We start from the raw sequence: 25,878 nt of genomic DNA, 5'->3' as shown, positions 1-25,878 counted from the left end.
CAAATTAGAATTTTAATTTTGTATTTGCCTGAGTACTTAAAAACTTCTGTGATGAAACCAGTGGTGACATGAACAAATGTAATTTTTTGATACTGTAGTTTGATTTCTTAATATTGTAAATATTAAGAAATTTAACCCTTATCTGAAGTTCTTGAGAGCACAGTACTTTATAAGTGTATAAAAAGGGTCCTGAGAGCAAAACATTTAAGAATAGCTGATTTAGGTCTTCTAGTAATGACAGAGGTTTCAGAGTGTAATCATTAACCTCATTGCTCCCCCTGTCTCACCCTCATCCCACCAAATTAAAATAAAAAAAATACATAATTTCAGTTAAAAAAAAGAGGGGTGACTATGTTGCATATGAGTAGCACTTTCTTAAATTCTTGTACAAATGTAATTTTCTCCTTTACATAGTGGGCTTATCTATTGCATTGACTTCATTTAGAACTGCATTGTATTTATCATGATATGTGCATTAAAATATTTTTTCTTTCCTCTTTTTCTTCTGTTTACTTCTCTTACCATTTTCCCTTTCTCCTTTCATTCCTCCCTTCCTTCCTTTTTTTTTTTTTTGTATTTGTTTTCTAGGTGGAGTCTTTCATTTTGGATCAGGATGATTTGGAAAATCCAATGCTGGAAACGGCTTCCAAGTTGCTCTTGTCAGGTACTGCTGATGGTGCAGACCTCAGGACTGTAGATCCAGAAACACAAGCTAGACTAGAAGCTTTACTAGAAGCTGCAGGTAAATCTGTTGACCTTACATATGTAATTAGACTATCTAATTTTCTAAAGTTACATATACATCTAATAAAGACTACTGTGATTAGGGGCTCCTGGCTGGCTCAGTTGTTAGAGCATACAACTTGATCTCGGTCGGGGTCATATGTTCCAGCCCAACATTGGGTATAGAGTTTACTCAACAAAAAAACTACTGTGATTATGAATGTAAGAACTTGGGCATTTAGTATAATACTATTCATAGAGAGGTTAATGGATTGCTTTCTAGAGAATTACCTAGAGTATTTCATTAAAGCATATTTTCATTACCCAAGTAAAATCCACATATTGCTGTCAACCTTACGAAGAGAGATTTCTCATATAGTTGATTTTTAGTCCCACATTCCATATTTGTGAATATGCCTACTTGATAATGTGTATGCATACCCTAAAATTAGTACTCTCAGCATTTTCTCAGTCTTTCATAGAAATGCACAGAATGGTGAATGGTGAAACATTTGAATTGTCCTACACGCTTGTTCCCTGCTGAATGAAATAAAGTGAAGCTCTATCATTTTGTTTTAGTTCTCATAATGTAAACGAGTGCCCCTTTCCCAGTCTACTAAGAGCCAATTTTTCACATTTTTGTGTCTTTTGTTGGTGATTTCATTGTTTATAATGGTCCCCAAGTAAAATGTGAAAGTGCTGTCTAGTGTTCCTACACACGAGAAGGTAGTGATGTGCCTTGTGGAAAAAGTACGTATGTTAGATAAGTTTCTTCAGCATGGGTTAGAGTGCTGTTAACCCTGAGTTCAATGTTAATAAATCAATATATTAAATAAGGTCATCTTTAAACAAAAACATACATAAGATGGTATTTGGTTAATGCAAATGTTGTGTGACCAGAGGCTCAGGAACCTAGACCTCTGTTTTTCCTAGGAGCAATGGTTCGGTAATCATTAATTCAGTGTTTCCAGTGACTTTATAGAATGTAATTACCATGAATCATGAGAATTGACTGCATATAATTTCCCCTCTTTTTTCATAGACTAGGTCTTGAAACCTTATAAAGTGAATCATTGTATTTTTGTAAAGTGTGGATCATTGTTACACTATATATATATAATATAATAAATATATTAAGACATAATATATACATAAATATATAAATATATATTTATGTATATATTATGGACATAAATATATTAAGAATATTAATTGATCATTCTTTTAGCACCCTGATTTGTTACATAGTGCAAATATCATGCATGTAAACTGCTACTTTATTATAGCATAAAACCAACCTACTACTATCCTTTCAATAAATACCTTGTAACACCAGCATCTAAATATTTGAAGGACTTGTTAAATGTGATTTCTATCCTGAATAAAATTCTAGAATGGATTTTTAAAGGAATCTTGACCAAATACAAATGAGAACATAGTAAGGTAGATGCAATGTTCTATCCTTGAGTATAGAAAACTATTTGTACCAAATAGTAGCTACAGAATTTAGCATTTGCCAGAATCTGGTATTGCTGTAGAAGTTTATGTGAGAGAAATGAGGATTTTTGAAAATGTATCATAAGAGGAAAAGAATGCTTTCCCTGAAGATGAGAAAACTCAGGCTGAATATAAGAGGGATATTTGTTTTTGTGCCCCCAAGAGGTGGAACCAGGTTAAAAATTGCTACATGAAAGTAGACTTCAACTGAAAGTTACTTTTGGAGGTAGAGTTCCTTTTCACAAGATGCTAGTAGTTGCCCCATTTTCTCATTTCTGTGTTTATTCCCATTTTTTTTCTGTTTCTTCTACAGTAGGTAACAAAGTAGCCTCCTGCTCCCTCCCTCCTTTCCTTATCTTTTTCTCACTTCTCTTTCTCCTTTCTTTTTTAAATGAAAAATGTTACATACAGGTACAGAGGGATACCCATCATCCAGCTTTAATAGCCATCAATCAGTAGTGTATGGGCAATCTTGTTTCATCTTTACTTGTTACTACCCAGCTGATGCCCCACCCCCCAAGTTAAAGTAAACTAAGCATTTTATAATTTCATATATAAATACTCCAGTATAAGGGCACATGGGTGGCTCAGTCACTTGAGTGTCTAACTCTTGATTTCAGCTCAGGACATGATCTCAGGGTCCTGAGATCAAGCCCTGCATGGGGCTCTGCATTCAGTCAGCTTGTCCCTCTCCTTCTGCTCCACCTCCAGCCCCCCAGCCAGTCTGGTGTGTATGCTCTATCAAATAAATAAATAAATAACATACATACATACATACATACATACATACCGATATATTTCAAATTAAGAACTATTTTTTAAAGATGTATATTCTTTTTTAGATGAGAGAGAGTGAGCACGTGAGCAAGTGCTTGGTGGGAGGGGCAGAGGAAGAGAGAAAAATGAAACTTAAGTCTTACAGAGGGCTTGATCTCTCCACCCAGATAGAGATCATGACCTGACTGGAAATCAAGAATTGGTTGCTTAACCAACTGTACGACTCAGGCATCCCAAGAACTTTAAAAAAATAAACATAACCATAATACCATTGCATAGCAAATAATAACAATAATAATAATAATTCCTTAATATTGTCAAATATCCTGTCAGTGTTTAAATTTCCCCAATTTTATTTCATAATGGTCTTTTTTGAAAGGTCACTTTATTTTTATCTATTTTTAGAGAGAGAGGGAGGGATAGGGGGAGAGAGAGAGAGAGAGAGAGAAAGGGGGGAGACAGAGGGTGAGGGAAAGAGAGAATCTTAAGCAGGTTCCATGCCCTGGGGCTTGATCTCACGATCTTGAGATTATGACCTGTGGTGAAATTGAGAATAGGTTGCTTAACTGACTGAGCCACTCAAGCACCCCATAATGGTCTTTTTGTAGTGAGTTTATTTGAACTAGGATCCACAAAAGTTTCCCATTTATTAAGTTTTTGATTTTTTTAAGGATATTTATTTATTTTAGAGAAAGTGTGGAGGGTAGGGGAAGGGGCAGAGGGAAAGAATCTTCAAGAAGACTTCCCAATGAGCCAGTGCCTCCTTTGGGCTTGATTTCACCACCCATGAGATCATGACCTGAGCTGAAACCAAGAGTCTGATGCTTAACTGATTGAGCCACCCAGACACCCCTAAGTTTTTAATTTTAATTCCAGTAGTTAACATTACAGCATCATATATTAGTTTCAGATGTACAATACAGCGATTCAGCAGTTCTGTACATATTCATACTCATCATGATAAGTGTACTCTTTAATCCCCATCACCTATTTCATATTTATATATTTTTATATGTAAGTTTGACATTTTTCATCTTAATTATTAGTGTGTCTTTTAATCATAAGTTTCCTTCTTTTTCCCCCACTTGTTGAAGAAATTGATTCATTTGTCCCACTTTATCAGTTTGGCTGGTTGCACCCCTCTGTATTTCCTGTAAATCAGAATTCAGACCCAGATAATGGCCAGAGTCAGATTCATTTTGTTTTTGGCAAGAATAGTCACTAATGGTATATATATTTCCTGTGTGTCACAGAACTACTCTTGACAGTTTCTCTTTCTGTGGTGTTGAGATTGATCATGGTTTAAGTATCCTGAGAAAGGACGCTTGAGAAGTAAAAGTCTTTGATGCTATCTGAAAATACCTTTGATACTATCCTCATACTTGATAGTTTGACCAGGTATAGAATTCTAGCTTAAAAATCTTTTTTTAGACTATTGAAATTATTTCTCCATTATTTCCTTTTCTGGTGTTTGCAGTTCAGAAAGTTAACACCACACTTATTTATAGTAGTCTCTCACCTTTGCAGCTTTTCCTTTCTCATCCTTCTCCATAGCATTAGAATTTGGGGCATTTTTGGGCAGCCCCGGTGGCTCAGTGGTTTAGCGCCACCTTCCACCCAGGGCGTAATCCTGGAGACCCAGGATCAAGTCCCATGTCAGGCTCCCTGCATGGAGCCTGCTTCTCCCTCTGCCTGTTTCTCTCTCTCTCTCTCTCTCTCTCTCTCTGTGTCTCTAATAAATAAAAAATCTTTTTTTTTAAAAATAAAGAATTTGGGGCATTTTAAAATTTTGCTCACATTTTGAATATTTTTGGCTGTCCTTTACATTTCAGATTTTCTTCAAATGTCTAGTGAATCCTGGCTTTTTTTGTAGTCAGCAATGTTATAAAAAGCTAAAATGGAAGGTATATGTGCATGTTTTGTTGCATGTTTTGTTTATATATTATAAATTATAAACATTATATAATTAGTTTCCAATTTTTTATAAACATAGGACATGATACAGCATCCACTTACTATCACTTGGGTTTTGTAAAAGACATTTGGGCACAATGTGTGGCTAGATTCTCTTGCCCAGGGTCTCATGGGCTGAAATCAAGGTATCTGGTGAGTTTAGTTCTCATCTCTAGGCTGTAAGAGAAAATCTGCTTTCAGGTTTATTTAGTTGGTAACAGAATTCAGTTCCTTGGAGTTACAGGACTGAGATCCTGATTTCTTATGGACTGTCAGCTTGGGCTGCTTTTACCTTCTTGAGGTTGCCCACATTCATTGGCATGTGGCCCCCTCCGTCTCTAAGCCAGCACAGTAGAATTCTAATGCTTTGAATCTCTAACTTCCTTTTCTCCAATTAGCCAAATAAATCTAAGTTTTTCATAGTCTCATGTGATAAGGTCAAGCCCACCCAGATAATAGTACTGTCTTCAGGTCACCTGAACCATATAATGTAACCAGATTGTAGGGATAAAAGCTAGTTAATTCCTGATCCCAAGGATTATATAGAGTGAGTACAACAGAGCTGGGTAAACTTGGTAACATTTTAGAATTCCTTAAGTACACTGATTGTGTAGAGAACTTTCTTTCTTTGAGAACTCTCCAAACGTCAGTGTCTCAGTCTTTTCTCTGGGGCTTTTCAATTTCTTGAGAGACTTATATACCAGTTTTTGTCCAGTGAGTGATAAACCTATGGTTTGGGAGCTTAGAGTGGGAGGGGGTTAAGGATATCCCTGTTTATCATGCATACATTCACTTAATCCTCATTTCCTTTTCGTATATCATCTCTCTCTCATCAGTATCCAATGACTACTAATCCTGGGCCTTTCTGGTTTGGTTTCTATAGAAAATAATCATCTGGCTGTGCAGTTTGGGAATGGAGTCTTCAAGTATCTGACTGCTCCTCACAGATGTTCAGCTAGTCTCTCTGTTTTCTGACCCAAATTTCACCCCTATATCTGGTCCTATAATTTCTGAGCCCTTTTGGGCTGATCACCCTGTTTCTCTTTGATATCTGTATTTCTGTTTGTTCTGCTAAGTCAGTTGCATCTCTTCTTTACTTTGTCTTTATAAATAGGAATTAAGTTGAGTAAGTTCTAAGGGGAAAAAAGGGAGAAAATAATTATCTTAAAATCAAAAATCTAAGTAATCTTTTAGTGTACTTTTTTCTTCTATTGTTTATATAGCCTATAATGTCTTATTAGGACATTTTTGGTCACAAGTTATATGGTTCTGTTGTTCAGTTGATTAAATGTTAGAATTGGGAAAGAATAATTTGATCATCACATATCTTTTCTGTTTTTGATCTTCATTGACTAATACCTAATAACTGGATAAGATTAATAAAAAAGATCATCATAATCCATAGTGGCTATAATAAATTAATTTTCAATCACTATTTATTCATTTGAAGGATTACCATGTATGTCTTAGATTACTTCCTCATTATCTTTACTTATGAAGCTAGGAGAAGTTCATAAAAATTTAATACGGAATATTTTGTTTTCCATGTTCTTTTTTTTTTTTTAATTTTATTCACTTATTCATGAAAGATGCAGAGAGAGAGAGAGAGGCAGAGACATAAGCAAAGAGAGAAGCAGGTTCCATGCAGGGAACCAATGTGGGATTCGATCCCAGATCCCAGGACTCCAGAATCACGCCCTGGACCAAAGACAGGCACTCAGCTGCTGAGCCACTCAGGTGTCCCACCATGTTCTTTCTTTTTAAGACAGTGATTACTTTCTCCTAATCCAGATATATCTTCTTACCTACTTCTCTTGCTATCACTGAAAAATAGTTGTTATAGAGTCAATCTGAATTGGCTAAAAATTGGAGCTTTTTCTCTCATGTGAAAATGCATCTGTGACCCTGGTTTTCATAGTGTTAGGATACTTAACTAACTACAGATATCTAATTGAATAAAGACTAATACTGCAGATTCAGAGTGTGGTTGGTTTTTAATATTAGTGATACAAATTATATGGTAAGATCAGTTTTATCAGACCGAGGCTGTCTTTATTCTTTGCACATCTTGACTGTAACAGGTACGAAGTTTGACCTCTCTTAATATTTGTTATATCTAAAATCATAAAGGCTTTGTGCCAGATTTATTTTTTGGTTCCATAAGATGTAATATTTGATATCTTGTATTTTTCAGAAAGGAAGCAAACAAGTATAAATTTTTATATACTCTAAACACAAACTTATGATGTTAGTAAGCCCTTCCACTCTGAAAAGAAATCTGCACAGATATGTTTACTATTACCATTTGAGTGGTTTTTTTGGATCGATGTCTTAGTTGAGTAGTTTGTTTTAAAACCTGTTACAGGGGATCCCTGGGTGGCGCAGCGGTTTGGTGCCTGCCTTTGGCCCAGGGCGCGATCCTGGAGAACTGGGATCGAATCCCACGTCGGGCTCCCGGTGCATGGAGCCTGCTTCTCCCTCTGCCTGTGTCTCTGCCTCTCTCTCTCTCTCTCTGTGTGTGACTATCATAATTTAAAAAAATAAAAATAAAAATAAAAACCTGTTACAGTGCCTCTTAAACTTGAATGTGCATTTGCATTGCTTGGGGATCTTTTTTAAAATGCAGGTTTTGGATCAGAAATTCTTGGGGTGCAAAATTCTGCAGTTCTTTTTTTTTTAAGATTTTATTTATTTTCAAGAGAGGGAGAGTGCACATGTGCTCACAAGCAGAGGGGGAGGGAGAGGGTGGAAGGAGGAATCTCAAGCAGATTCCACTCCAAGAGCAGATCCCACCTAGGCCACAACGTGGGGGCCGGATGTGGGGCTTCAGGACTCCATCTTATGACCCTGAGATCATGACCTGAGCCAAAACCAAGAGTCGGATGCTAAACCGACTGAGCTACCCAGGTGCCCCCAAGATTCTGCAGTTCTAACAAGCTCCCAAATGATAGCAGTGTTTCTTGTCCATGTACCACATGTTGAGTAGCAGGGATGTCTAATATGCATTATAACATTAGTTATTTTTGTTCAAGTTGGAGCAAAGGTTTTTAATTCTGGCTGTATATTAGAATCTTCTTAGTGCTTTACAAATATGTAGGTGCCTAGGCCTCACCTCCTACTTCATGATTTATATCCTTAGATGTAGGAGAGCTTAATGTCTATATTTTTGAAAAGCTCCACTGATGGGCAGCACCATTGAATTAGACTAATAAAAGTTAGAGATACGTTTGCTTTGTAGTGAAACCCAGAAAAGCAGCAAGTTATATTTCATGCAGATGGTTATTAACCAGTTCTGCTTTTGAATTTTTATTCTTTTGCTGCTCTGAATGTTTTTAGATATGACTTTGAGTACATGTAGTGAGTTGTAGATATAATTTAAAATAAATAGGTACTCATATATTATCTTTAATGTGGCCTGTAATGTCTTATTAGGCTACTTTTGGTCACAAGTGGTAGCAGGCCACCTAAACAGTCTTAAACAAAAGTGAGCATCTACCAAAAGTATGAGGATTGTTCTGGCTTCTGGAACTACTGGTCTCAAGGAGTCAAAAATAACTTTTATCAGAACTGTCTTCTTTCTGTTTCTCTGCTTTCTTTTATATTGACTTATTTTGGGTAGTCTCTCTCTCTTTGTGATCATGAAAGTGGCCAAATAGTTCATGACTCACATCTTAGCATTTCAGTAACTTTTGAACATAGAGCTTCTTCCAAACATATGGTAAACGTCTGAGGGAACTCCTTATTGTCCCAGCATAGGGCAAAGACCCATTTCTGGCACCAGAGTCATGGGTTCAAGCACTATAGACCAGATGGGAGGAATAAGGTTATTAGAGATTTGGAGAACAGTGATTTCCCAAAAGATCTTAGACATACAATATATATGTGAAGTATAACATTTAAAGATTGTTCGTTAATGTATAGAGAGTTAAGTAACTTGACTTTTACTTTGTTTCTCCTTTTGGGTATATCCATATTGGTGTGAAAATCACATAATAGGAATAGGCAAATTATCTACGGCTGATGGTAAAGCCTTTGCAGATCCTGAAGTGCTTCGGAGGTTGACATCATCTGTTAGTTGTGCGTTGGATGAAGCTGCTGCTGCACTTACCCGTATGAGAGCTGAGAGCACAGCAAATGCAGGGCAGTCGGACAAGTAAGTACGTTTTCTCTGTGATCAATATAAAAACATTTTCTTAAAAATGGCTAACGTTCACTGAGCCTTTATTTTGTGCTTGGCATGGAACTAACTCTTTATATTTGACATCTTATTTTTATTCACAAAGAGCCTTAAGGCAAACTGTTTCAGTTTTACTTTCCTTTTATTCTGAAAAGCTCAATAGAAGCAAATAACCTAATCAAGAGCAAATAGCTGACTAGTGGCAGACCTTGGGACAGTGGTGACTGCAAGGCTGACTTCTTAATATGTTATAAAAGACCTTTCGCCTACTTTGATTATGTTTTCTTTTAATATTTTGGTGACAAAGAAATAAATGCTTTCTAATTAGTCATGCCATTTTCTAGTTCATTGCATAGCTCTAACCATTTTAAAGAGCAAGGTTTTTATTTTTTTGTTTTATAGTGTTCAAAAAATATCATAGATCTAGTTCCCATAATTTGAATATAAGTGAGTCCGAGGGGCTTTTTTTTTTTTTTTTTGGTGTGTGTGTGTGTGTGTGTGTGTGTGTGTGTGTGTGTGTGTATGCCCTACAATTCCTTTTATATAGTACTTCACAGTTAGTAAGGGTTCGGTGAATATTTTGTAACTTTGGTTTTTTAAGTTTTTCTGATGATCTTACACAATAAAAATCATACCATCTCATGTAAAAAACCAATTGTGAATAGTATATGAAAAATGGATATAAATAAGCTCCAAGAAAACAAATGGAAAAGAATTATTAATATACTTTTTTTGCTTCCTCAGAGGCTTGTTTTCCTCTAAAATGATACTATTTTATTTATCAGTTGCCTTTAAATAGTTGAGAAAATGGGAGTATTCTGTTATGTATGGTTTAGAAAATAAAAAATACAGCATTTAAGGAAGGATTGTCTCTTGTAAAATAGTGTTTATATGTGATATCTTTAAAGGGCATGAAAGAGGTTGTATAATATGAATAAGAATATGAATTTGCGGTGTTCATCTTTATTGGTCCAGATTTTTGTGTTTTTTTAAATTTACTATTCTTCTCATGGATTGACTCTCCTTAAGTTAACTTCATGTTGTATTTCTTCATGGTCAGTTTTACTACCATATGGTATTACGGATACTCTCTTAAATGTGGTACTTGCCGAGACTGGCAAAAAAGAAAGTTAAAAACATCTTGAAGAGTATATTAAAACTAGTTCAAGCAGGAAATAAAATCGAAAAATAAAAAGTCCACAGATTCTTTGGCATTGAATATACTAGAAGAACAGTAGAGCATGTTTGTGACAATCATTTATTCAGCAAAACTTGAGAAAGATAGGGGAGTTCAGTGATGTTATGTGCTAGATTTTATATTAGTTAAATGTGGTGCCATGTGCTAGATCTAATGTACCCTTTGCTCGGACATTCAGAGTTTTAACTATTGCTACAGTAGTTCCTGTAAGCTTATTTTAAAGCTAGCATACACAGGGATTCCCTGGGTGGCGCAGCGGTTTGGCGCCTGCCTTTGGCCCAGGGCGCGATCCTGGAGACCCAGGATCGAATCCCACATCAGGCTCCCGGGGCATGGAGCCTGCTTCTCCCTCTGCCTATGTCTCTGCCTCTCTCTCTCTCTCTCTGACTATCATAAATAAATAAAAAAAAATTAAAAAAAAAATAAAGCTAGCATACACATAAAGAAATTGAATGCAAGCCTAAATGGGATAGTAGAGGAGGGGTATGTATGTGCCTCAGGAAGAGAAAAAGAGCCCACTTGAATGAGAGAAAAAGTATGTTCTTATAGAGGAAATGTCTTGTGGGAAAGATTTGTCTTACATTTGTTTAGTGGTAATAGAGAGCACTAGGTGTAGGGACTGTCAGTGTCCTGTAAAATGGGAAATTAAGAGACAAGCTAAGTGCTATTCAAGACTTTGACTTTGCGAAGAGGGTAATCCCATTAACCAGTAAGTAAACTATATAGCATGGCACACAATGATAAGAACTATGGGGGAAAATTGAATGGGGAAGTGCCAGGGCAGTTTTTGGGGTTAGAGATCAGTGTACTTTTAAGAGAGTAGTCAGGGAAATCCTTACTTTAAAGGTCGCTTTTTAGCAAAGTCCTGAAATTGGTAAGGGTGTGAGCTGTGTCTGACAGAGAGGCTATTTTGGCAGAGGGACAGCAAATAATGTATCTTGGAGTTGGAGCTTTTTATGAAAAGCAGGAAAGCCAGTTAATGTGACAAGAATAAGCCTGAGAATAATAGATGATGAAACCAGAGAGGTAAAAGTAGCAGTGTGGTACCCTACCACTGGAAAGATCTCAAGTACTTTGGCTTTTAGTGTGAGTGAAGTTAGAGGGCAAATGGAGGATTCTGAACAAAGCAGTGACATGATCTGCTTTCCTTTAAGCGGTATCTCTCTGGCTGCCTTGTTGAAAAGAGTCTGAAGGAAAACAAAGGTAACAGTAGGAAGACTGTTAAGGAGACTTTGCCATAATCTGGGCTAAACGTGAAGTTCTTGAATCTGGATGGTAGTAATAATAGAGGTATAGAAAAGAAGTTACCCTTGGATACCATTAGTATCAGAAATGACAGGATCTTCAAGAGGATGCTGTAAAAATTAATGCATATTTGAAATAAAGAGAATATTAATTAATAGCATTGGATTTGGTGTTTTTCTTAGGATGGATTTTATCCAAAAGTAGAGAGAATCTTTAGAAATGTCCATAGTTGGAATTATTTTGGGAGGTTTATAGGGCAGTCCCTTTACTCTCAGTCTAATTTTCTGTTGTCCCACTTTTTCCACCCTCCTTTTGCTTGAATTTCACCTTTGCCTTGCTGGGTATTTTTCAGACTTCACCAAAATATGATGTACAAGTAAATTCTTCAAAAAAAAAATCTCCTTATCAGTTATTCATACTTTAATCAAAAATACATACTTAAAGCTTTCCTGTCTGATTTCCCTTTGATTGAAGAACTCAGGTAGACCTTAATTAGTAGAAGTTTTACCCGTTAATTAAATACATTTTTATTGTCTTTTATATAAATGTTCTCCTGGCCAAACAAAAAGAAGTACAATTATTACCTGTATTTTGTTCATGTGATTTTCCATAAATTTTATGTTTTAGAATTTTGGTGTTTTCCCAGTGATAATAAATTGGACTTTATCCTTTGTTTGCATAGCTGTAAACATCTTATTGATAGTTCTAATTCACTGACTTTTATACATAGATTTTTTTTTTTTATACATAGATTTTAAAGTGAATTCAATTCAGTGAACCTGAATGATTTTCAGTTTTCTTTCTTTTTAAATTTTTTTCAGTTTTGTTTTCATTATGGATCATATTGCAATAATCATTCTTGTTTAGCACTATTGTTCAGAATTACCTCAAAAGCCGATACTTTTGTGTAATTTTTCATATTCTTATATCATAATATTATACTGTTTCTTCCACAATAGCCGCAGTTTGGCAGAAGCCTGTTCAGAAGGAGATGTAAATGCTGTGCGAAAGTTACTCATTGAAGGGCGAAGTGTAAATGAGCACACTGAGGAAGGGGAGAGCCTCCTTTGTTTAGCTTGTTCTGCTGGATACTATGAGCTTGCACAGGTTTGTATTATCAAAATAATCACATTGGTTCTGGTGTTTTTGTTTTTTAATCTGGCATACTTGCTAGGGAAATTCTAAACATAATCATTAAGACTCATTTCAAAGAAAACAAAAACAAAAACAAAAGACTCATTTCAACAAATAGTTTTACTAGATACACTTTGTGGTTGTTGGCTCTTTTACTATAAATGAAGGTAGGTGTTAACATAAATATGTTCCATATATTTTGATGAATATATCATTTTCTAATATTTAAACTTTTTCTTTCATAAGGTTTTGTTGGCAATGCATGCAAATGTGGAAGATAGGGGAATCAAAGGTGACATTACACCTTTAATGGCTGCTGCTAATGGAGGACATGTCAAAATTGTGAAGTTGCTGCTAGCTCATAAAGCTGATGTCAATGCACAGTCTTCAACAGGTTATGCATGTTTCTTTTTCAGTTTTGTTAAGTATGAACCCCCTTCAGTAATAATTATTTCACATGGAAATCATTAGTAAAGCTCCTGCAGTTCTCTAATTATAAAATGCTGCATGTTTGCATAAGGCTATGTATTAGGATTAAAGTATAGACGATATTTTGAATAAAATTTCTCATCTTTGGTGTATAAGGGCTATCACTTGGCCTTTTAAAGTTACTTTAGATTAAATTAAATGCTGGCGCAGTTAGAAGGACTACCCTCTTGGAAATGGGCTACAGTTCTCCAACCCAGATTTCCTGTTAATCAGGGGAGAAGGGAAGGGAAGATAGGGACAACAGGAAGGCTAGGGGAACAAAGGGAGGTCTGTCATTGTCTACTGATATTAAATTGTGGCCTATAGAAAAGAAAGTATTATGAAAACATTGTGTCCCACAAGGGACATGACTTAAGTTTAAACTCATTTCATTTTTTTTCAAACTTGGGCAAAGATGGATTTACATGAAAGTTCTAAAATTATATGAAAATATATTTTGTTCATCTTCCTCATGTAAGATTTTCAAATTTGTAAACTATTTTAAATAATTTTTAGAATCTTACAGGTTCTGGTTTGAAAGGGTTTTAGAAATCCTTATTTTACCCAAAATGTTAATCTTTTTTTTCTTGTAACATGGGAGATTTCTATTATCCAAGAAGGAACGTTTTTAAAATTACTTTAGCTTTGATCAGTTAGCTGGTGTTTTAAGTTCTGGTGAAAACAAATATGTATGATTAAAAGGAACAGTATGAGATGTATCTGTATATGATGAATAACTATAATCACAAAAAAATAAAGCATGTGAAACTTATCTCTGATTAAAGTTAGAATGAACATAACTTTTTTCTCCTATAAAAAGTTAAAGTTTCAGAATTGCTCAGTTATTTTATATTTCTGCAATCATGGTAAGTGTATCTGTTTTCCACATGTATTTGACCCTGATATTAAGTGGAAAGAACTGGGAGTTGATTTCGGTAAGATAAAAAGGCAATGGGAAAGGAATTCTATATATTATCTAAATTAAGATTTTAGTCTTCCATTTCTGTTTTTTTCTTGATGCTAAATTAGGCTCTTATTTTGGTATTTTATATTAATATCTTTTTTTTTTTTTTAATTAAAATAGGCAATACAGCACTTACATATGCTTGTGCTGGAGGCTATGTAGATGTTGTAAAGGTGCTCTTGGAATCCGGTGCTAGTATTGAGGACCATAATGAAAATGGTCATACTCCTCTAATGGAAGCTGGAAGTGCTGGACATGTGGAAGTAGCCAGATTGCTGCTAGAAAATGGGGCTGGCATTAATACGCATTCCAATGAATTTAAAGAGAGTGCCCTTACATTAGCTTGTTACAAAGGTACGGTATAAAACATTTTAAAAAAACAAAAAACAAAAGTTTTCTTAAATAAAACTGTATTTAGAATTGGCAAAAAAACAAAAAAAAGTTTTTAAACGCATGATATGACTGTTATTTTATATAATATAGTTTTAAAATTAAAAAGTAAATTAAGAGGTGGTAATAGAATATAGTATAATTAAAGAAAAATGTTTAAACTGTTTTGGAGTTTAATATGTAAACTTTTAAAATATAGACAGTTAATTTTAATTATGCACTATACTTTTTAGTGGTTTTTGTGTCAGAATCTTTTGCGTAGTTCACACAAAAGAATACTGTTGACTCCATGAGTATTCATTCAGTCTGTAAGTTTAAAAGAAAATACGATAAAAATAGGGTGATCTATTAACAAGAAGCTGCTTAAGCTATTTCTCATAACACTAAGAAGAAGAAAAATTGAAGAGACAGGAGGAGATTTGAGAAATGAAAAGTGTGAGAGGAGTCTGAATTCTAAAGAACAATTTTAGACTATCATCAACACATTTAATAAAGTTAGAAGGAAGAGCTGGTTGAAATAGAGAAAAACACCTACCTATACATATTTTAACTGTACAAGAGGGGTATGTGATATTTTAAATGATGTCAATCGCCCTGAAAATACTGGTAATACAGAAAAATGCCCTCCTTTGAGAGGGCAAGACAGTTGTCCGGAAAGTTGCAGTCTTCGGCTAGTTAATGCTCTAGATCCTAGATTCTAAAAAGATAGCTACAGAACCACATACTTCTCAAATTCTACCTTTTTGACAGATCAGTGGCTATAATTTTAAAAGGCAAACTTTGCGTAGCCATTCAGTTCAGTGTTTCATACCATCTGCAGCTGTGTCCTCTTTGTATCATAAAATAAGTGATAAATCCTTGACCTTGAGGCATCAAGAAAAAGCTCTTAGAAGACAGGGTAGAAAATTTAAGGGAGCATTCACTTTCAGTGGCTGAATCAATTCCCCCACCAATTTTGTGAGGGAATACCTCCTTAAATTATATACCTAGGACTTTAATTGCCACACCCTAGTTGTGGACCTGGTTTTGTTTTGTTTTATTTCATTCTATCTCAGAGTGACCAAGGTTTGTGAGGTCTTCTGGAGTAATTTCCTTTAAAAAGTGGCTAAAATCATTCTTAGATACGTAAATGACTAAAATTTAAGTTAAATGTGAGAATATGCTCTATCTAAAGTGCTTTCCATTGTCTGGTGTTAAGGGAGTCTCAGATTAAGGATGGTTAGGAAACACAGCTGAGGTCCCTTACTTCCCCCGGTACTGTTTGGTAATTAGTAGAGGCTTATCTTCATTGAGAGGAGAGGAATTAAAGCCTTGGGACAGCCTCTCCAGGGCAGGCTGATTGATTGGGTGGCTCTCTCTTTTCACAAATACTTTTGAACCCGGAACTGGCTGTATTTTACTACTAAGTCCCAGCTGGCCAGAAGAGCTTTGAGATGGGGCTACATATAACTACTCTTCCCTCTCTCCTTTGCTTGTAGCCCCACCCTGCTTTCCAAGGGGCGTCTGAGGTTGGGGCTTGCAGGCTTTAATTAGAAGCTGGATATAGAACTGAGCTGGTGGAGAACATTTCTACTACTTACAAGAATCCATGGACCCTCTCCCTTTCCTCTATTTCGGGTGAGGTCTTCTAGGACAAAGATTGACAAGAAGGAGATGGGGAAGGAATAGAACTCAGGCTGAAGCTGAACATTGATGTGGATCTTTGGGAAGGGAGAATGACAGAGAAGAAAGGGAGGGAGGTAGGTAGTTAGTGAAACAAGATATGGCAAGATGTATAGTTACTCACTGAAGTTAGTTTTAATTGTTTTTGATTCTATCACTCACTCCTTCCCCTTAGTCTTAATTGATTGAGAATTGACTGCAACTCCCTCCAAATAAAGTTAGAAAAAATTTAGTCCTTTTTCTACTGTTTCTTGCCTAGTGTCTGAAATCCTTTTTAAAAAAATACCTTGTTTTTTTAACCACTCATAAGGCGTCTTTATTTGAACTAAAGCATATGGTTTATTTGAAACTACATAAGTCGTGAAAGCTGATTTGTCCTGTAGCATAAATAAATACAGCATGCCCTGGCTCTTAAAAGGTTGTAGAGGTGATATTCTGGGTTTTGGTTTTTAATGACATCTTTGCTCACCTGCAGCAACAATTGTAGTATCGGCAACAGAGTAAGAAGTAGAGCAAGTATCACTTGTATGATTTATGTGTGACAGTTGAGGGTAGCTTGCAGCTGACTTTAGTATTATGCTTATAAATTTATTACTATAAGTTAAATATAACTTTTCAAAGTATTGCAAATTTTTCTTATATTTTTTGTAATAATAAACTATTTTAACCTTATGCATTTTTGGTTTAGGACACCTAGAGATGGTGCGATTTCTTTTGGAAGCAGGTGCAGATCAAGAGCATAAAACAGATGAAATGCACACTGCTCTAATGGAGGCTTGCATGGTAAGACTGGTGAAATACATACATGAAGTTGATCTATATTTTTCATAGAGACAGGGCTAGTGTATGATGAGCACCTTTTCCTTGAGTTCAGAGATTTGTTTATTATAGATTTATTGTAGAGCAGAGCCTCAAGTATCTGAATTATCACTTGTGTTCAGAGCCAGTTGTACACATAATTCCTTCTATTAAAGGTGCTTTCTGGAGGCTTACAGTACTACTTTTATTTTCTTAGTTTCCTATAACTATGCTGGTATTACATAGTTGACACAAAATGCAACTATTTAAGAGTTGATCAAGGATATTGAGAAGATATAATCCACAAAATATGTGCATAATACTAAGCAGAGCACGTTCATCAAACTGATAATTTAACTTAATGAAAAATTTGAAATTAAAGTATTATTTGTGTAACATTTCCCCCCTATATATGGTATTTCTGAGCCCTTAAATCCTTTTTTAAGAATCTTTTTTAGCATTTGTACTTAGGAACAGGTAATAATAGTATTCTTAAACTTTTGTATCTTAGTCTGTGATCTGTGGCACAGAAATGGATAAGAATAACATTATTGGCAGATTTATGAGGAAAACATGCAGAAGATAGAAAAAGGCCCCAAATGAATTTAAGTGGTTTTTTTTTAATTATTATTAAAGATTTTATTTATTCAGGAGAGACACACAGAGAGAGGCAGAGACACAGGCACAGGAAGAAGCAGGCTCCATGCAGGGAGCCTGATGTGGGACTCGATCCTGGGACTTCAGGATCATGCCCTGGGCCGAAGGCAGGCGCTAAACTGCTGAGCCACCTAGGGATCCCGAATTTAAGTTTTTTATCTCAACTTCCCATCGGAGGATTTTTGAAAGGATGTTAAATTTTAATAATTTTTAGAAATATCAGATAGTTAATTTAGACTTGAATTATCTTTGTTTTCTTTATTGCCAGCCAGTATTTGTTTTAGTGAATTATCCTTTGAAGAAATGAGTTTTCTTTGAAGGTCCCAAGTTCTCATCTGTTAAAATTAGGGTAATATCTTTCTCTCAGGTTATTGTGAGTATGAAATACTATAATGTGTTAAAAATACATCCAAAATATCCACATGGTTAAGGAACTTAAAATATTGCTTGTGATCCCCACTAGAGAAGTATTCAGATTAAGAAATTAAAATGGAGCATTCTGCAGACCTAATCAGCATATACTGTTAGTGTTACAAGTAGATAAAAGATATTGGTAGTAGCCAGACATTTTGAAGCTTGATAAGAGATTGGGATTTTAAGCTGGACTTTAAAGGAAGTCTAGGGAGAAAGAAAATTCTGAACTGCAGGAACACAAAGTAACCATTGTAATGGGGCATTAAAGTTGTGCAATATGGCAAGAACAGAGGCAAAAAAAAAAATGGGTGTTTCATGTTCAAAAGAAGATGAAATGTCTATGAGGTAATATATAGAAGGAAAAATTATATCAAAGGCAAAAAAGGAAAGAGAGCCTTGGAGTTGCATATAGTTAGGAAAGCTGTAGGGAAAGGGAGACCAGCAAAGGAGGCAGAAGATAGTCAGAGAGACTTCCTTTTCTTTTAATTTTCACTGGCATTTGAAAACATTGAACAAAAAAAGGAAGTACCATGTAAATATTGTGTTCCCTTTCCCCTAACACATCATCTACATTTCTCTTGCTTTCTCCAAAAAGTATATTGCATTCTTCTTTTTCTACCTAGTGAAAATGAAAAGTTTGCTTCTCCTTAAGGTTTCTATAAAAATCCTACTTTCCCTTTATAACCTTTATTCATGTAGCATTTAAGTATATACCATGTGGTGCTGGTGTTATTTCCTAGTAGTCTTTTTATCCCCAGTGGTTAATAAGCCTCTTGCTTGAAGGAAGGTATTATTTTTCTACATGTTTCATAGCCTCAATCTCTATTTCCTAGTCTATGCCACAGAAATTCTTAATACTGGCTTTCTCAACTGTTAAGTGTAGATTTATTTGAATGGAGATCAGTAAATAAATCTTCATTGTATAGTAATTGATAAGTGTTCATATTTTTAACAATTTTTTTAAATGGTACTGATTTAATTTTTTTAAATTGCATTGTAATTAGGATGGCCATGTTGAAGTAGCTAGGTTACTTCTTGACAGTGGTGCCCAAGTGAACATGCCTGCTGATTCATTTGAGTCACCATTGACTTTGGCTGCATGTGGTGGGCATGTGGAACTTGCAGCTTTACTCATTGAAAGAGGAGCTAGCCTAGAAGAGGTCAATGATGAAGGTTATACACCACTGATGGAAGCAGCCCGTGAAGGACATGAAGAAATGGTGGCATTACTTCTAGGCCAAGGTAACCATACCAGTGAAAACAGGAAAGCATAATGTTTGAAATGTAAGATTACAATATTCTAAAATTGGGTTTTTGTGTTTCATCTTTCAAGTAGATTTGTAACAAGGTGTTGTCGCAGAAATGAATGAGAAAGTATTTGCTTTGAAAATAATTTCCTAAACTGTGCTGAACAAAATCAAATAGACCTTTAATAGAGTTTTCAGGCATGGTATACTTTGTGCATAAAAACAGAACTAAGGGTGAGGTGGGGTTGTAGATAATGTAGGACATATATGAGATTCAACATTTCTCAAAGTTGAGAGAATTCCTTTTGGGACCAAACACCTATTAATAAACACCTAAATAAATATTAATACATGGTATTAATATATCTAGTGTTTCATGAAACACAGTGTGGGGAGTCCTATCATAAGGACAAACTTGATAAGAATGTAAGAATGCGTTTATAAGAAACTGTCAAGGAGTCAGGACACAGTGGACTTTATGTTTAGGAAAAGTGAAACAGTTACTTTACAATATTAAGATACCTTTATTTTTTTATTTTTTATTTTTTTTTTAATTTTTATTTATTTATGATAGTCACAGAGAGAGAGAGAGAGGCAGAGACACAGGCGGAGGGAGAAGCAGGCTCCATGCACCGGGAGCCTGATGTGGGATTCGATCCCGGGTCTCCAGGATCGCGCCCTGGGCCAAAGGCAGGCGCCAAACCGCTGCGCCACCCAGGGATCCCACCTTTAGTTTAGAAGTAGTTTCCTGTCTCTATATTTGTAGCCAGATTTTATCTCTTTTAGTAGTAAAGTTTTTGTTTGGACAAATTTAAGATGAGTGGCACATTTTTTAAAACCTTATTGGATAGAACTTTAAAGGCTGGATTGTTTTTCTTTTTTTAAGATTTAATTTATTAGAGAATGCACAGCGGGGTGGGGGGTCACAGCAGGCAGAGGTAGAGGGAGATGCAGTCTCCCTGCTGAGCAAGAGGCCTGATATGGGGCTCTCTGTCCAAGGACCCTGGGATCATTACTTGAGCCAAAGGCAGACCTTTAACCGTCTGAGGCACCCAGTCGCCCCCAAAGCTGGGGTTTTATAGCACATTTCTTATGTTTGAATCCTAGCTCCACGGCTTGCCAATTTTGTAACTTTAGGCAAGTTCCTAATCTTCTGTGCCTGAATTTTGTCGTCTGTAGGGTTGTTGTGAACATATACCTATAAATATATATACATATATATTTATATAAAGCTTTTTGAACACTCTCTTCTTTATATGTGGTGATGGTGGTAGTAGTGATAATGATAATGTTGTGGTCCTGGGCAAATTAATGAACCTCAATTTCCTTAGCATTAAAATAGATGATGTAAAAATGCTTTCAAATATTACCTGGCAAATAGTAATGGTGTATTAAATGTGAGCTATCATCATCATCATCATCATTTTTGAATCTTTATAACAAGGGAATGTAGTTTATTTTTCTAAGTCCTTTTATCACCTGGCTTGTACTTTCTGGCTGAATAAATCTTATGTGCAGCTGTGTGCATCAAATATTGACTTGTGGGTATATTTTTAATCATTTTCATTTGTAATCACCTTTCAGAGTTGGGGAGAAGCACTTTTTTGTTTAGTAAAATAGTAAAACTCATTTTCATTTTTGAAGTATAGTTATTAGGAAACCATCATGTTTTGCTTATCTCTGGAATAAATTAATGACTTTCTTAAAATAATTAGAATTTTTGTTCTAGGAGCAAATATCAATGCACAGACAGAAGAAACTCAAGAAACTGCCTTGACTCTGGCATGTTGTGGAGGCTTTCTGGAAGTGGCAGACTTTCTAATAAAGGCAGGAGCTGATATTGAACTTGGGTGTTCTACCCCTTTAATGGAAGCTGCTCAAGAGGGTCATTTGGAGTTAGTTAAATACTTACTAGCTGCAGGTAGGCATTTTTGCTTTGGGAGGAGTTTTTTACATGAATTATTCAGGTGCAAAAGTTATAATGTAAATAACTTTCTTCAGATACGCTCAATGTATATTTTAAAATGTGGTAAAAAATATAGTAAACTTGTGTGTATTCTGCATAAATCACATTATTTCTGTTTAAAGTATCTCTGGCTTTAATTTCAAGCAGTAATTATTTTTTTCTTTTTTCTTTTTTCTTTTTTTTTTTTTGCTTTTAAAGATGCTGATAATATTCTCTACTTCTAGAAAAGGATAGGGTGTTTTATTTAATTTGAGGAGATATGGCTTATGTGGAAGAAATTTCCATTTCTATCATTTATATCTTCTGGGTTTTGCATTAAGTCTCTATTGTTTACTACTACTGCAGGAGCTAATGTTCATGCAACAACAGCAACAGGGGATACAGCACTAACGTATGCCTGTGAAAATGGTCATACTGATGTAGCAGATGTCCTGCTTCAGGCAGGAGCAGATCTGGTAAGCTATGTCACTTTTTAGATCCTAATACTTAAAACCAAGATAAGAAATTAACGTTTTCAATGGAGATGAGAGACAAAAGGTATTTATTCTAATTTGCGTTGCCCTTTTTTGCCATTTTTTTCTTTCATTAGTGTCCTTTATTATTCTTGTTGGCAGGGTTATCCAGTCTGTTACCCTTTGTGTCCCATAAAAAAAGAGGAAATTTTATGTTAATATATTAGTGCAAATTGATTTTTCTTAGGTATTTAGCTATTTTTAGAAGATAAGTATTTAATAAGTAGTCTTTTCCATCAAATAAATTATAATTTAGTAAAAAGGATGAAATACTGAGGTAGATGTCATAGGAAAAGTACAGACAGTAAAGAAGCTCAGAAGAGGTTAAGAGGTCATCTGAGATATTATATTTTGGGCTGGATAAGGTTTAAAAAGGTAAATATGACAATGTTGTGACAAAAGAGATATTCCAGTTGGAAGAAGTAGTGTGAATATAGCCTGAGAGGTAGGGAAGCAAAAGCAAATGTATGTGGATAAAATGCACTTCCAGCGTGTGAGGGAGTAGCACTAAGACATGAGGACGTAGTTAAAACTTAAGTAACCATATAGTCTTGAGGCTGAGATTAACAAGCAAATGTGTATTCCTGTAGAAGTTCTAGTTTATGACAAAAATTCACATGCAAGCCTAAACAGACTACTCCATTAACTAGTTTGGTAAATTTTATTTCACTTCTCTTTCCTCATTTATGGAAGGAAATGGTGGACTTGGATTACTATTGTGATCTCTTTCAGTTAGTGTGCTAGTACAACACTTGAAGTACTTACGACACTTGTTATGTTCTGATTAGTTGTGGGCATATTTCTTCCATATTAGATTTTGAACTTGTTTGGCTTAAGAACTGTATTTCCAGTGTTTACCACAGTAGCTGTGAAATATATAGCAACATAATAATCTTCCTTAGTTAATTGCAATTCAAACAACTTAGTGTGTGGCATAAGAGAACAATCAAAAATTACTCATCAGATGTGCATGTTAAAATATATGCATTATATATATTTTATACATATATTATGTATAATGGCATATATATAATGCTTTATGAAATGTATTTTTTCTCATACCTTTATATTCTAAGATCTGAAAATTTCTCCAATAGTGTTCTCATATATGAACAATCACAAGAATGCAATAGATTATCCATCCTTTTGAGACCAAGAACTCTCTAGTAATATCTTATAATTGATGGTTTCCTAGATACTAAATCACTAGCTTTGATGTTTTCAAATAAGGTAATATGGACTTAATGGGAAGTCTATAAAGAAAGGGAATGATGAAAAAAAAAGAAAGGGAATGATGTACTTGCAGAAATACATACAGGTAGGATACAAACTTACAAAAGGAAAATAACTTGGAGTGGACAAGAATAATGCTAATAATGCTGATTGGAGAAGGCTGTGCTAGAGGGCCATTCACTGTTCAAATTCCATAGGCCTTTTGGTAGAGAGAGAAGTAAAAAATACCCAGATGAATTTAGATGAGGGTATCACAATCATATGAATATAACTTCAGTTCTTAAATTATATCTGTAGAACATGTTTCTAATTTGAGATATTTTTAAATTTAAAACATATTCCTTAATTTGTTTCAAAGCATAATTTTTAATTTATTTAGATTTAAAGCCTGATATTTAATATACAATTATTTTCCTTTTGATTTTGATTTTGAACAGAGCAACTGTTCACTAGCAATTAAATATCAATTAAGTCTGTGCTTTTTTAATAGGAACATGAATCTGAGGGTGGAAGGACTCCTTTAATGAAAGCTGCAAGAGCTGGTCATGTTTGTACTGTTCAGTTCTTAATTAGTAAAGGTAGGTTTGTGTAAAGCAGTAGCTTTTTCTCCAAAGCTGTCTATTCTCTGCCCTCAGGTATTTAGAGGTTGAGAGGTAAAGGATGTTTTGAGGGTAACGCTGGAAGAAGGATGCTACTGAAATTTTGTAAATGGGTGGTTGATAAACATCCTGCAATGCAATGAATATTTCTGAACTATGAAGAATTGTCATATTGAATACCACCCTTGTTGTGAAAAATTTTTTAAAAGAAAAATTTCTCTATGTAAAAACTTTAAGAGTTTAGATTACTTAAAGTCTGTTCTGTTTATGTAATAATAGATCTTGAAAGCTGAATTCTTAGGTTTCTGCCACTAACTTACTTAAGGGCAAGTCACTTTTCTACGTTACATTTCCTTGGGCCTAACTTTCTTTCTTTGTGAAATATAGAGAAATAATCATAAATATGGCACAAAAAATATTTAAAATTGAAATGTGACCAAAATGCATGGAGGGTTTTCATCTATGGTCTGTAATTCTACTTTGAATATCAAAAACCATTTTAAATGACAAGTAGCATCTTAATACTTCTTTTACATTATTTGTTAGGTGTTCACTACATAAGTTCAAGTTGAAACAGTTTTAATGCAGATTTCATCATATTCTTAAGTATAGAATATGAAAGATTTTACTTTTGATTCAGCATTTATTTATTTGTTTTAAAGATTTTATTTATTCATGAGAGACACGCAGAGAGAGAGAGAGAGGCAGGGACACAGGCAGGGGGAGAAGCAGGCTCCATGAAGGGAGCCTGATGTGGGACTCGATCCCAGGTCTCCAGTATCACACCCTGGGCTGAAGGCGGCGCTAAACCGCTGAGCCACCCAGGCTGCCCTGATTCAGCATTTAAAAGAAAGACTGTAAAGGCCTTGTACAATTAAAAAAGCAATATATATTCCTTCCTTCTTAGCATGAATACTAAAGAAATCTCAAGTTTGTATTTGTTTATAGGAAAAGGAAATCAAAAACAACTTACTGGTCAAATTATTTTAAACAAATTGAACACTTCTGATGTATATACCAGTTTATACCATAGTATTCTCAGGAATGGAATTATTTGTATAATTACTGTCCTTTCTCTTCTCTGATAAATTTCAGTGAATCTGATTCCATCTTCATCCTGCTATTTTATTTCCATTTCCCACATTGTCTAGCACAATGGCTTAAGTCGGAGATGAATTCATATAGAGGGTGCAGTGCACCCGTTTTCATTCTCAGATTTTTTCCCAGTGAAAAAAGTCCATAGTACTATTATTTTCTATTCTTCGTTAATTCTCTGCATAGTTAGCCCATTGAGGGCAGTGTGCTTTATTCTTACTGGCTTTTAGTCAATTTTTCTTGTTACGTTTTATGGAGGAATTTACCATGTAGATAAAATTTTCTGCTTTACTTTTTAGAACTGATTACATTAGGAATAATATATACATTTAGCCTTATCTTCTGTCAGTGCATACTGAAATATTTATGGATGAAATTATGTCATGTTTGCCTGGGATTTGCTTTAGAGTAATTCAGGATGGAAGAGGAGAATTGATAAGGGTTTGTGTGAAATGAGATTGGCTGTGTGTTTATAATCATTGAAGCTGGGTAAGGGGTATGTGGATCTTCATTATACTATTGTCTCTATATGATTTTGAAATTTACCATAATTTAAGAAACAGCTGTCTACTAACATGATTTGCTATGTCTTGTCTGTTTTAGGAGCGAATGTGAACAGAACCACAGCTAATAATGACCATACTGTACTGTCCCTGGCTTGTGCAGGGGGTCATCTGGCAGTGGTGGAACTACTTTTGGCTCATGGGGCAGATCCTACTCATCGTTTAAAAGTATGTGATTCAAATGTTTCGGGTAGCATTATGTACATTACAGTGTTTTTCACTATTGAACATTACAAGATAACATCTACCAGTTCCATTTATACTGGCATTTTAAGTATATTCATTTTTTTTTTGTTTTGTTTTATTAGAGGAAAGTGTTCTTTACTAAACCTAGGATTTTATGTATTTTCTGGTTCTATAAATTAGCTTATTTAAAAAATTTTTTTTCTCCTTCCATACCCACTCTTTAGGATGGCTCAACTATGTTAATAGAAGCAGCGAAAGGTGGCCATACAAGTGTTGTTTGCTATCTTTTGGACTACCCTAATAACTTGCTTTCAGCCCCTCCACCAGATGTCACTCAGTTAACCCCCCCATCTCATGATTTAAATAGGGTAAGATTCAAAACTAAAACATTTTATATCTTCCTTAGATAACTCTTTGGCT

General features: G+C 35.0%; 1 protein-coding gene across 6 annotated transcripts in view; it reads left to right on the top strand.

Annotated features, from left to right (window-relative positions):
- The window catches only part of ANKRD17 (ankyrin repeat domain 17), a 154,987-nt gene that overhangs the window by 74,719 nt on the left and 54,390 nt on the right, over positions 1-25,878 (top strand). For all 6 annotated transcript variants that reach the window (XM_041726240.1, XM_041726243.1, XM_041726242.1 and 3 more), the window contains exons 2-13: positions 589-742; positions 8,947-9,103; positions 12,530-12,677; positions 12,951-13,098; positions 14,257-14,490; positions 16,877-16,971; positions 19,062-19,299; positions 21,034-21,225; positions 21,616-21,725; positions 23,506-23,593; positions 25,313-25,440; positions 25,683-25,826. In XM_041726240.1, coding sequence (XP_041582174.1) covers positions 589-742; positions 8,947-9,103; positions 12,530-12,677; positions 12,951-13,098; positions 14,257-14,490; positions 16,877-16,971; positions 19,062-19,299; positions 21,034-21,225; positions 21,616-21,725; positions 23,506-23,593; positions 25,313-25,440; positions 25,683-25,826 — 1,836 coding nt within the window. The remainder of the gene's footprint in view (positions 1-588; positions 743-8,946; positions 9,104-12,529; positions 12,678-12,950; positions 13,099-14,256; positions 14,491-16,876; positions 16,972-19,061; positions 19,300-21,033; positions 21,226-21,615; positions 21,726-23,505; positions 23,594-25,312; positions 25,441-25,682; positions 25,827-25,878) is intronic.

The sequence above is a fragment of the Vulpes lagopus genome, chromosome 12 (genome assembly GCF_018345385.1).
Source record: "Vulpes lagopus strain Blue_001 chromosome 12, ASM1834538v1, whole genome shotgun sequence".
Classification (NCBI taxonomy): domain Eukaryota; kingdom Metazoa; phylum Chordata; class Mammalia; order Carnivora; family Canidae; genus Vulpes; species Vulpes lagopus.
Note: the sequence above shows the minus strand (reverse complement) of the source record. Positions and strands in the feature narration are given on the sequence as shown.